This window comes from Talpa occidentalis, unplaced genomic scaffold, assembly GCF_014898055.3.
Source record: "Talpa occidentalis isolate TD23 unplaced genomic scaffold, MPIMG_talOcc4v2.1 talOcc4.13, whole genome shotgun sequence".
Taxonomy (NCBI): Eukaryota; Metazoa; Chordata; class Mammalia; order Eulipotyphla; family Talpidae; genus Talpa; species Talpa occidentalis.
Window position 1 is genome coordinate 20,754,326 of NW_023601322.1, and position 12,970 is coordinate 20,767,295.

At 50.4% G+C, this 12,970-nt stretch overlaps 1 protein-coding gene across 1 annotated transcript in view; it reads left to right on the plus strand.

The window, feature by feature from the left end:
• LOXHD1 (lipoxygenase homology PLAT domains 1) overlaps positions 1-12,970 on the plus strand; it is a 126,750-nt gene that overhangs the window by 84,383 nt on the left and 29,397 nt on the right. The window contains exons 29-34 of the mRNA XM_037508574.2: positions 3,464-3,618; positions 5,625-5,834; positions 5,944-6,079; positions 7,956-8,164; positions 8,979-9,164; positions 11,753-11,880. Of these exons, the coding sequence (XP_037364471.1) occupies positions 3,464-3,618; positions 5,625-5,834; positions 5,944-6,079; positions 7,956-8,164; positions 8,979-9,164; positions 11,753-11,880 (1,024 nt within the window). The remainder of the gene's footprint in view (positions 1-3,463; positions 3,619-5,624; positions 5,835-5,943; positions 6,080-7,955; positions 8,165-8,978; positions 9,165-11,752; positions 11,881-12,970) is intronic.

The window sequence follows — 12,970 nt, forward strand, 5'->3', positions numbered from 1 at the left end:
TTGCTCTCTCCCTCTGAGTTCTGTCTCACAGCCTGATGGAACATCCAAATATGTGTTCTCCAGTGTCTGCATTGAGCTGCTTCTTTCCCTTCTCTTCATTTATTTGGCTACTAACCTGTGAAGCAGGGTCCTGTCTGCTTTTGCTGGCTCTAGCTGGCCCTGCTACGAAAGCATCCAGAAGCATCCTGAATTAGTGCCTCACTGAAGCTGCCGTGTATTTGTGGCCAGGGACTAGATGCAGCTGAGGATGTGAATGCACCCCCAACCGGATGGGATGTCCCCGCTCATAGGCTTCTTTTCTTTCCATGCCAGTGACCTTCACCCATTCCTCACTGACCAGGTTTTCTTTGCAGACTTTGCATCAGCCTCACCACGTGCTTCTTGCACATCTTCCTTTGCTTTTGAGTCACCATTTTCTGGTTCTCTTCCTACCTCTGTCACTAGCTCAGTGAGTATTGCTTTCCTTTCTTATGCCAAGTGGTTTTTATTGCTCAAGTCTCAGTCTTCAGCCCTCTCTCTTTCCACAGGGTGTATGTGCACATGTGAGTGTATGAGCACATGCACACACACACACACACACACTCGCACACCCACATGCATCCTTCCCGGCCCACGTGGGCAAAATCACCCCTCTGTTTAGGCCAGTGAGGCCATGGTGCACTTGACCCATGTTATTCACCAGAGAGTCAGCTCTGAATGAGCTATGGCTATGCCAGAGATCTACTCCACTTAGAAAAAAACAGACTTTCTGCCACTGATGATGTACCGAAGAGTACCATGGGTCTTTCCATGGTTCTGCCGGGGCAGTCGACATGGATCAGAGAGGTTTTGAGAGCTTATATTTATTGCATGGCCTTTTTGAAAAACAAAAACAAAAAACAACTGGAGTAAAATCTGAGTCCTGGCACCCTGTGGAGCCTGGGGGGAGTAAAACAGCTCCCTGTGTAACAGCCCCTTGCTCTGATTCGCCACTGGCTGGGAGAAAAAAGCAAGTGTTGCCACAATGTGATGACTTTTCCTACACATATTTCTTTCTCTGAATTTTCTTTGCTATTAAACCTGGGGGGATAATTCCCTTTTCCACTTGGATCCCAGAGGACCCCCTGGAAAGGTCCCAGGGGCACACTTGGGCTGTTCTGTATTAATAACATGCCGCAAACCCACTCTGTGCTTGGCAATGTTTCTAGGGAAACATCTTTCCTCTGAGAGCTGTGTGGCCAGGGTGGGATGGGAGGGAGGAGGATCCAGAAATAGCCGGGTTTGACTGCACAACCGCATTGCTCAGCACCCAGCGGCTGAGCCAGTTTTCCAAATTCCCAAAGGATGGGGAGAGCAATGGGGGTACAGAGGGGGAAAAGGACAGCCATTTCACTCTAGCCCCTGGTCACCTGGCACCCCATTCTGGGGCAAGGCCTCCTAGGAAAGGTCTTAGTGTGCAGCAGGACTGAATACCCAGCCAGGAAAGGGGTGGAAAAGAGGGTGCCAGCAGATTGTTGTGACAAAACTTTTACAAGATTCCTGGTGTCACTTCATGTCAGGGTCAGCCAAGCAGGCCTGGGCAATGTTGACTCTCGAATAACAGAGAAGATTGTGTGTTTTACTGTAACTCATGAAATGCTGACTGAACTCTTGCCTGGCTGAGAGAGGTGGAGATGGGGGGCAAGCGTGACTAGTGCATTTTCCTGTCCTTGAGAAATGCAGCCTCTGAGGGCGATTTTCGCAGCGTGATAGGGGTACTGAGCAGAGTGAGCCAAGTGTGTGTTGGGGCTGCAGAGACAGGGCAGATGCGTGAGGAGGACTTCTGGAAAACATGGGTGCAGATCAGGTTTGGATGTGAGTTTGTGACCTTTGGCCCAATGTAGACATGTCCATTTGATAAGTGGAGCTCAGGCCTAGAGTGCAGGAGGAAGCTGGATTGGTGATACAGCGGCAGGGAACTTGCAAAGGCAACCCCCAGACAGGCAGCATGAGAGATGAGGGACATGGCTGGAGCATTGACATCTGAGGGGCTGGCAGAAAATTAGGAATCCATGAAGCTACTCAAGGAGAAACATCTAGAGGGGCAGAAGGCTGCAGGAGACTAGTGTGCTGTGCAATCCAGGGGATGTGGAGAGGCGCTTTCTTGTAGGTGTGAGTGCTCCATACCCATGGGCAGGGCAGCTGTATCACCTTACTTTTCTAAATCTTATTAGTTTATTAATTAAACTAATTAATTTAGTTCTGAGCCCACTGGCAAGGGTTGGTAGGAAATTCCATACCAGTCACTGAAGAGAGTGGGAGTCCCCTTTTCTGGGGTTTCATAGGAGTCGTGAGGCTCACTGAGGGGCCTGCCCTTCGTCCATCTGTGCCCCCACCACACAGCGACTCAGTGATAAGAAACTCTTCTCTGCAGGCCCTGGCTTTGTCACCAGACCCTCTCTTTAACCTCCTGCTTTGAGTCCCCAGATGAACCCACAGATATCCCCCTGTTGGGTCAATGTGTGAGGAGGGGTTCCTCCGACCAGAGCAGACCCCAACTCACACCTGCTCCCAGGCTGGGGGAAACTAACCTTCCTCCCACAGGTAAGGGCACCACAGCTGCCCTTGACCTCAAATCCATGACCTCCATCCCTCTTCTTGGGGCTAATCCAGTGATGTTCCTTCCTCCTTGGCCTGAAATGCCAAAGCTCTTAGGAAAAAGGAATGTGGCGAGGAAACAAAGAATTCTTAGCCTTCATCTTTGGCCTGAAACTCCAAAACTCTTAGGACAGAAGAGTGTGGAGAGAATTTTTAGCCTCCATAAAATTGCAAGACTCCCCCTTCCCTGTGGGGTGGGGGCTGGGAAAAGAGACACTTTATGCTTCCTCCACGAGTCCACAGCAGCAAAGCAACAACAAGACAGCATTCATTTTCACTCTCCTTAGTAATTTTCAATAACTGTAACACCAATACTTCCTATCTTTCCCTTGCCATGGGAGACAACGCCGTGGGCTTTTTCCTGCAGCCCTGGGCGGCAGTGGCTTGAAGAATGAGTGAAAATAAGGACATGGACACTGAGGTGAAGCTACTCTTTCAAAAATACTCGATTATTTTTCCATAGAAAGATCTGGCATTGTTACAGATCACTCTTGGGTGGAAAGGCCAGGGCATCATGGCAGCTGGATCTAGTGACAGAGTGTCCTGAGTCTTTCCCCTGGGTGCTGTAGAAGCTGTAGAAGCTGGATGGGGAGATGGTTTGAGGGGCGCTGAGAGACATCTCCATCCTCTGGGTCTCTTGAGCCCAGCTGTGTCCAGATCAGAGCGTCCACTTCCCACTGCAGACGTGTGGTTAAACGTAGCTGTTGGAGCAAATCAAAGGAAGAACATTTGTTCTCCTCAAATGAGAAGCTTAATAGACCTTCAGCTTCAGCTTCCCCAAGCCTAAAGCTGTGCCCTCCCTCTCTTCCCTTTGTGTATCTGCCTGTCTGTCCAACTGCCTGCCCAGTTGTGCTGTACTCAGTGCAAATCTTCACCGGAAATGTTCCTGGGGCAGGGACGGACGCCAGGGTCTACATCACCATCTACGGAGACCTGGGGGACACCGGGGAGCGGTACCTCGGCAAGTCAGAGAACCGCACCAACAAGTTCGAGAAAGGAATGGTAGGAGGGGCGCTGAGTCTCCTGCTTCTCTTCTCCTGCCAGGTCCAGTTATCTGGGGGCCAGCTCTTCTTGGTCCCTGAGACTATCTGGCAACTTTCTGGTCTTCATGCACCTGCCCAAGGGCATTGTCCCTTGTGGTCCCCCCTGCAGAAGGCTGCCCCCCTCTTTCAGCCTGTGCAGGGATTCTGGGTCCTGCCTATGGGTGGGGCTTGACAGAGGGCAGAGCTTGAGCAAGGGGACTGTTTGTGCCCTAAGTTGCCTGCTATATGAGAGAGTGGGTGGTCTGCAGAAAACCCAGCTCACCAAGGGAGCTTCGTGAGCCTTGAGGCAAGCCTCCCAGAGCGACCAGGCTGCACCCTCAGAGGTTTGAACTGGAGGTCTGGGGGCCTGGTTCTGCCATCAACCTCTTAGAAGGTTGAATTTTTCTGGCCTCAGTTTCTCCATCTGGAAAAGGGAGGGTCTGAAGTAAATCACTGAACAGAGCTGTGCAGAGATCTGGGTGGCACTGGGGCCCCCGGGAGCCACACTGTGGGTGAGCCCACCCACCATGTGGATTCACCTTAGCATGGCCCGTCTGTGGAGACAACACACAAGCCCTCTAGCAAGCGAAAGTTTCTGTGGCTGCAAAGAGGCTGAAAACCACATGACTGGACAGTGTCTACAGCCCTTCCAGCTCTGAAGGCTGGTTATAAGAAGGACTTATAACCACACTGTGCTTTTATAAGAAGGACTAGAGCAAAAGGCAAAGTAAGTCAGAAAGATAATGGCAAATATTGGACAATTACACACATATTAATAAAATAAAAAAACAAAGAGGATAGAGTCACAGAGCAAAAGAATTATAAACCAATGGGCATTGATAACCAAACTGAGATTTTTAAGGTTAAGAGGGAGGGAGGAGGGCCTCCCTGGTGGTGCAAGGGGTTAAGACACAACCTAGGAAGCCCGCCATAGCCACTGCAGCACGAGTTCAATCCCTGGGCAGGGAGCTACCTACATGGCGCAGCAGACCTCTCCTGCCTCGCCCGCTGCTCCCCTCAGCAGTGCATTTCAGTCAGTCTGCCTGTTCTGTTCCCCGCTCTGTCTCTGGTGAACCCTCTCACCCCCCACACCTCTGGCCTGTACTCTAGTTCTTGTATGCATAAATAAATAAAATCTTAAAAAAAAGAGGGAGGGAGGAGGAGGAAGAGGCTAAAGGGGCTTTAAGATATGATGGTGGGGGGATACCACCCACTCTCTGTCCCCAAAGTTAATACTGAGGACAGAAATTGGGTAATTATCCTAGTAATTTACAGACCAAATTCATGTTGGTCCAGGCTCCTGCCTGCCACCTTCAACCTGAGTTTTGACCCTGTTTCCTCAAGGTCCAGAACGCCACTTCTGAGTGAGTAAGCCCTAAAGAATGCAAGTGGCTGAGTGTATGTCGTTTCATTGAAGGTAGACTTAGGGACAGAGAAGGGTCTTAATGTCCCACCCCATACAAAACCCTCCTTGAGTCCCCATCCCAGATGTCGTCCCTCAGCCTTGCCTCGCCAGGGCCTCTCCCCTCCTGCAGCCCAGCTGACTGACTCCTGCTCTGCCTCCCAGATTCACCTGGAATTGAAAGCACCCTCCGATTACTCGGAACCATTCCACGTCTTCCATCCCTTTTATCCCCAGCCTCCCTCCTGAACTTAGGCCAACACACAACAAGACTAATGATGTCCAGTTGCCAGCACCAGACTGAGCACCCCCTTCTGTCCCAACCCTCACCCAGCTCCTCAGAGGCTGTCTTCCACACACCCACAGGGCTTATCCACAGAGGAACCAGACTCTAAAGTGGGGTGAATGTAGATGTGTGGTCTTAAATACCAAACGCTCTGTGTTAGGGATTGGGGCCTTCAGGGTCCCTGTCTAGGAAAGTCTGTTCACCCAACATTGAGGTAGGTATCAGATGGGTGGAGTTGGAGTGGGTAAAGGTGGGGGATGCTTTCCCCCACCTAAGTTGTCACATCTGGACACCCTAGGCTGACACCTTCATCATTGAGGCTGCTGACCTGGGCGTCATCTACAAGATCAAGCTCCGCCATGACAACACCAAGTGGTGTGCAGACTGGTATGTGGAGAAGGTGGAGATCTGGAACGACACCAATGAGGATGAGTTCCTATTCCTGTGTGGGCGCTGGCTGTCCCTGAAGAAGGAGGATGGGCGGATTGAGAGGCTTTTTTATGAGAAGGTGTGTGGCTGAGTGCTTGGCTCAGTCATTGTCCTTATGCTTGGGGGTGGCCCTGCTGGGTAGAAGATGCCAGAGCCATAATGGGCCTGGGCTGTGTTCTTCTGGACAGGAGTACACTGGGGACCGGAGCAGCAACTGCAGCAGCCCTGCTGACTTTTGGGAGATCACCCTGAGCTCTAAGATGGCCGACATCGACATTGCCACAGTGACGGGGCCCATGGCCGACTATGTTCAGGAGGGCACAGGTGAGCCAGGCAGAGGGCCACTTAAAAGGGAAGCAGGCACATGGAAATTGTTAAGACTGTTCTTAGGCCATGCATGAGCCCTGCTGTTAACTGACTCCATTTACACACAGTTCTCATACCTATGGCCTGTTTTCATTCCAACACCCCTGTGAGGTGAGAGGACAGTGATTAGCCCCTTTTACAGATGGGGAAGCAAAGGCTTTGAGAAATTAGGAAGATGATGTCTTTAATTCCCTGATCCACCACCAGGGAGGTAGCCTCACAAAATCTGCCCTCACCCAGGTTCTCAGGGGTTCTGGGGCTGTTCTCATCAGAGGGTAACCAATAGCAACAATGGGAATCCCTTGCATGTCACTTGAGCTTCACACTGGTGGGGTGGGAGGAAGAAGACCCAAGCTGTTTTTTCTGGATTTAAGTTCCATTTATGGTTCTGACAATCAAACGGATGGCCTTGGACAAGTCGTTCTTTTGGCTTCAGTTTTCCCCTTCTTCAGAAAGCAATATTGTCATCTCTTGACAATTCATTTGTCCTACCAAATTTTTGAGATAAGACAGTTCTATATTTGTTTATTGGAAATTTAAATGCACTGCTTTTCTGTTCAGTTCTTTTAAATATTAGACAGCCACTATATTTCTGTCATGGGGACCATGTGGTAGGTCTGTAGGATTTGGCAGAGAGTCAATTTTTTTTATATTCTACCTTCTTACTGTGTGAATAAGTGACAGGAATCATAATAAAGTGTCTCTTCTTAATTAAGAGCTATGATGAATTGTGGAAAGGCCAGTGGGCCTCTCCTTATAAAGATGAAAGAAGTTCATGGGCAAGTGCAGAAAATAATGTAGGTAATTCCAGCCAGGAAGGTCTGTTTGGAAACTTTTCAAGAGATATAGATTGCATAAGTCAAAACCCACTACACCAAGACAGTGTCTCCCAGGCTATTGAAGAAGATAAACTAGAAGGGTTTCCAATCTGTATCAATTAGCCGAGTGACAGAGACCTGGAGAAAGTGGCTTAAACAAATTAGGAATTTTTTTCCCTGCCAAAAAATTCAATGGTAGGCATCTGAGACTGATACAACAACTCCAGTAAAGTCAGGTACCTAGACTCTTTCAACCTGGTCTCTTTGGCAAACCTTTTGTGTAGCTTCTAAAAGTTGCCCATGGTTACAAGATGACTGCTGGAGCTCCAGCCATTGCAATCACATCCCAAGCAGAATGAATGGGTAGATAAGGAGCAAAAGGATATCCCTCCCAGTTGAGTCAGACCTTTTCAAAGACTTTTCCCCAGAAATCCACCTAATAGTATCTGCTTGCATATCACAACCACACCTATATGGAGAGTGGATACTGGGTGAGCAACTAGAACTATGTCACACTACCTGAGTAAGTTTTTATGCCGACTAATTGTTATCTTTTGGAAATGAGTCCCTTCTAGAATTTTCATTTGCCATACTACATATGTATCTATATATATAATATTTTATTGTTCTTCCCCAAATTCCTACTTTCTATGTGACCTTGCTGTTGCTAGCTATGATACGTTTTTCAGGTATTTAACCCCTGTATTGGAGAGAGATTATTGTTCTTACCATACTTCACATGGGAGTGCCAGGGGCAAATAAGATAATTGGTCGGTAGGGCTTTTAGATGAGACAAGGTTGCTCTCTTTGGCCTTCACTTGGGAGTTACCAACTCCCTCACTCCTTGGAGAGCAGACTTCACCATAGAGAACCCTCCATTCTGGAAAGCTCTGTTGCATCTTGTCTGGGAGGCTGGAAACTGAGAGCAGCGCCCTCCAGAAGTCATGTCCAAGTCTACCTGCCTGTCCTGGTCCACGGGACTGGTTACGAGGTGGGGACCCCATGACCTCTTGCAGTCATCCCCTACTACGTGTCAGTCACCACCGGGAAGCACAAGGATGCAGCCACCGACAGCCGGGCCTTCATCTTACTCATTGGGGAGGATGATGAGCGCAGTAACCGCATCTGGCTGGACTACCCCCGAGGAAAGAAGGGCTTCAACAGCGGCTCTGTGGAGGAGTTCTATGTTGCAGGCTTGGATGTGGGCGTCATCAAGAAAATAGAGGTGCTGGTAGCCCTGGGGCCTGGGACGGTGACCACACCCAGGGAGGGGAAGGGAGGGAAGGAGGTAGCCCCACATCAGAGCAGGTGTCAGGGGAAGACCTCCTGGCCTCTGCCATCAACTAGCCAAGTGACCTTGGAAGCGTCACTGGGCCCTGTAGCTCTGGTTTTTCCATCCTGCCAATGGGGATGCCCTGTGTATTAGTTTTCTATTGCTGTGCAGCAAATTACCATTAACTTAGTAACTTAAGGCCACACAAATGTGTTCTCACAGTTTCATGACTCAGAAGTACAGATGTGAGTTAGCTGGGTCCTTGCCCCAAGGTCTTGCTGGCTGAAGCCAAGTTGTTGCAGTGACTGGAATCTCATCTGAGGCTGGGGGTCCTCTTCCAGGCTTGCTGGTGGTTGTGGAATCTGTTTCCTTGAAGTTGTAGGACTGCGGTCTTCAGTTCCCAGGCCTCCCTCTCCAGATTTGTTTCTTCCAGGCCAATAAGAGAAGACATCTTCTGCTTCAGAGCTCTCCTGACTTCTTCCCTCTTTGACATTTAGACCCTCCTTGAATGGCTTACCTGATTAGCTCCGGCCCACCCAGAATACTCTTGATTAACTCAAAATCTCCTGAGCAGAGGCCTTAATTATATCTCAAAATCTCTTTCCCTTCATAGAAGGGACTTGGGTCAGTGAGTGCAAAGCACATGGGAGTCGAGAGCACAGAGCCCTCCTGAAGGAGGTGGCTGCAGAATGAGGTTCAGTGGGCAGGGAGGGCTTCCTTCTCAGGGGTGCCAAGATCCCTATGGCTCTGGTATGCCTCCTCCCAGCTGGGCCATGATGGGGCCTCCCCTGAGAGCTGCTGGCTGGTGGAGGAGCTGTGTTTGGCGGTGCCCACTCAGGGTACCAAGTACACACTGCGCTGCAACTGCTGGCTGGCCAAGGACCGGGGCGACGGTGTCACCTCCCGTGTCTTCGACCTCCTGGATGCCATGGTGGTGAACATTGGGGTGAAGGTAGGTAGGAGGTGAACATGGTGAACATCAGGGTGAATGTGGTGAACATCGGGGTGAAGGTAGGTAGGGCACAGGCAGTGCAGGTGGGGGTGTGGGAGCAGGAGGGACCAGGAAGTAGGAGCTTCATCCTGGGGGGGTGCAGGGCTGCAGCTTGCTGCGGCAGCCAGACTCACTTTGCTAAGACCCTGGTGACTCAGGCATCTTCCGGTCTGCTACTGTGTGACCTTGGGTGAGTGATCTGGTCTCTCTGGGCCTTGGTCTTCTCAGAGAGTACAGGGAAATAACGCTTCCCATTTTGTTCCTTGTAAGAACTCAGTGAGAACTAATGAGAGCATGAGGAGCTTTGCAAGGTAACTGCTGTAGACAAGCAGTTGCTATTCTCCAAGGGACTCTCCACCAGCACCAGCAGGACAGGGGGCAGATGGCATTTGGGAGGCAGCGAGCCTCTGACTCTCACAGTACAGTGAGTACTGTCTGAATAAGACCCTCCTGGAAAGGACTAGAAGGCAGGGCTCTGTGTCCTGGTTTCACCTCTAACTGGCCAAATGATCTGGAACGAGTTGTGTGACCTCATAGGTCAGTGTTGGTGCAAGGGCCCCAGGACCCATGACCAGAGGTGGCCCAGAGGACTTCAGCTCATGTGACCCTATGGGTTTCTCTTTCTTCCTGACAAGTTTTGGGGTCCACAGAAGACTCTAGCCCTCCTCTGTTCCTGAATCCAAAACCACTGGGCTACTAGATTTAGGTCTGAAGCCATCCCACAAAGATAAGAAGAAACCATCCTGAACCTGAGTGCTCCCTGCTGGACCGTAGACAGAAACAGAGAAGGCCTGGGCTTTGGGTTCATGATAGACAACAGGGGACACCTGTCCGCCCCCCGCTGCTTGGCAGTGTTGGAGCAGGCCCTTCTACAGCATAGACATCCTCCCCCGAAACCAGACAACTTGGTCACAGCCAGATGATTGAGCACAGAACCCACCCAGGGACCCTGTCCTCACCCAATTCCCAGGTGTCCCACCCCCTCCACCCCTTGCCCTTCAACTCAGTACAGCTGCATCTCTGAGCTCTTTAGGCTCTGGAAAGCCAGGCCCACACCCCATTATTCATGTTACAAAGAAACACAGGTTTGCCACTTGACAAAGAACCACAGGTTTCCTTGGACTAACCATCTCCCCAGGACGTCTGCGCTCAGACCAGAATTACAAAACTCTTTCCATGTCTCTTTCTGGAAACAGACCTATTACATAAAAGGAGATGTGTCTGTGTAAAGGAAAGATGGACACAAAGGACATAGGCGTCTGGAGGGACCAGCCCTGAGGGGCTAGTCTCCGCAGGACCACCAAAGCGTTCATTTTGATCATTCTGATTTGTGGGCCTGTCTGGGTAAGAGCAAAGAAGTGTCAGCCTTGTTCCTAATAGCTCCTGCTGCCTGTCACGCATGCCCTTGTTAGGTGGCCTAAGAGGATTTCTCTGGAAAAGCAAGAGGTTCTCCATTCATTCTCTCAGCAAACATGACCTGGACTTTTCCTTGGGGCCAGCCTGAAAGCACTGGGGCCTGGCAGCCACGCTGGCAGGGGCTGGCCACTGCTCTGAATCACTTGGGCTCTGAATTTGAAGGCTTCTGTGTTGTGGGGACCCAGCACCTACACAGGTGAAAATGCAACATGGAGCCACGGAACAGGGAAAGGCCAAGGTTGTATGAAGGAGATGGCAGCTGGCATTTCCCTGCCATGTGTGCCAGCCTTGCCTGAACTTTTGAGACCTACTTGCCAGGCACCTGATGAGAGTGCTTGGAGGAAGCCAGGACAGAGGACACCCCCGAGCCCAGATGAAGGGGCCCCTTTCAGAGGAAAAACCAAGGCCTTGCCACCATCCTGGGGAGAGTGGGCTGCTCCATCCCACTCATCCCACAAAGGGAAGACATCTTTGGAGCAAAGCTCAGGCATGAGGAAGGCACAAGCACGTAGAATATCACACAGAATAGACAATGATCCCGCTTCATAAATGAATAGAGGCGGAGTTCCCTTAAATGTCACGTCACCCCCCCACCCACCCCGCATGCCTTGCTCACGGGCTGAGAGTGTGTGCCGGCTGCTGGAAGGCAAATCATCTGTGCCTCTCACAACTCTGCAGAGTCGTTGACCCCTACTACGCAGCAGAGCAGGCAGAGGTGGTGAGCTTGGGGGTCTGTCCAGGTTCAACAGCTAGCAGGTGGCAGATCTGGGATCCAAATGATGCTCTGAATGGTCCCAAAATTCACCATCCTGCCACCATGCCCAGCTAGAATGCATGCACATCAGTTGGGGTTTGATTGACAATCACCTACTGCTGGGGTTTTTAATCATGTTTCTATTACACTCGGGTTCGCCATGAGAAACAATCCTCTCTAGCTCTGAACTGGACATAGCCAGGCACAGAGAGGGCAAAGGCCTGACTTGCCTTTCAGATGTTTGCAGATGATTAGGGGGAGGGTTCTGTTCAGAGCCTTGTCTTAGAGAGCATATCTTCTTGCCCTAGTGGGCGCCTAGTGAGGTGAGGCAAGTGCACAGGGTTGGTGGGCACCAAGGCTCAGGCCCCTTCTCACGCAGGTGCTCTACGAAATGACAGTGTGGACTGGTGATGTGGTTGGGGGTGGCACCGACTCCAACATCTTTATGACACTCTACGGCATCAATGGCAGCACAGAGGAAGTACAGCTGGACAAGAAGAAGGACAGGTATCCAGAGGCAGCCTCTGGCCTCACCCCTATTCCATTCAATCCTCCACACTCTGGTCCCACCCTGCCTTCAACCAGGCTGCTTCCCTCACATTCTCCTCACACTTTGGGATGTTCCAGCCACCACACCTTTGTCCATTTGATTCCTTCCTTCCAGAATGCCCTTCATCCACTGTCGTCTGTCCCATACCTTTCTCTTTCAAAGGTAAGCTCAAATCTTCCTCTTCCAGGAAGTCTTCCTGGATCTCCTCAGCCCATAACCCTACCTTCTTTGTCCTTTCTCCCTTCCATTCTTCCTTCCTGCTCTGAGTGGTCTCTGTGTTTCTCTCCTTCCTTCCTTCCACCTGTCACGCAAAAATGTCTGTCGTGAGGTCTGTAGATTGGTCCATAGCATCACGTCATGCACTATGACAACATAGGATGTTAATATTGGGAGGGCTGGGTGAAAAGTACACAGAAATTCTATTTTTGAAACTTTTTTTAAATGTAAAAGTTTGCAAAGTAAAAGCCTAAAAGAATTTTTTAAATATTAAAGAATATGTCAGGTACTGTCTTAGTTACGGTTCTCATGGAGCTTAACACCAGAGGGACCCACAGCAACAGCATGAACACATTCATGATCGGGCTTAAGTCCTTTGCAGGTATTGACACACCCAGAACTCTGTGAGAGTCATTATTATCACCCCCATTTTACAGATGAGAACACTGAAGCCCAGCACGGTGAAGTCTAACTCTTCAAGGTCCCAAAGCCAGTAAGGGGTGTCCATGGGAACTGTACCTAGACAGTCCCCAGGTTCTCCTGCCTCTGAAAGTAGTCACTACTCGTGCCAACAGAGGTGCCCCCTGTGGGACTTATCATCTGTCGTTTTTGCTGGATGCCCAACTTAGCCCTGGGTATGGCTGGTTTTCCATGTTCAGCTGTTGTCCCCAAACCATCCCTGACCCCTAGTATCTTAAGGATAAGAGGGGAGAGACTCAAATTCCAGGCCTGGGATTTCTAAAATCTACCTACAGCCACTTGCCTCTGACTCACTCTGCCACCTCCCCTAGGCTGGAAAGTAGTATCCAGGCTGACTTCCTTTCTGAGTCC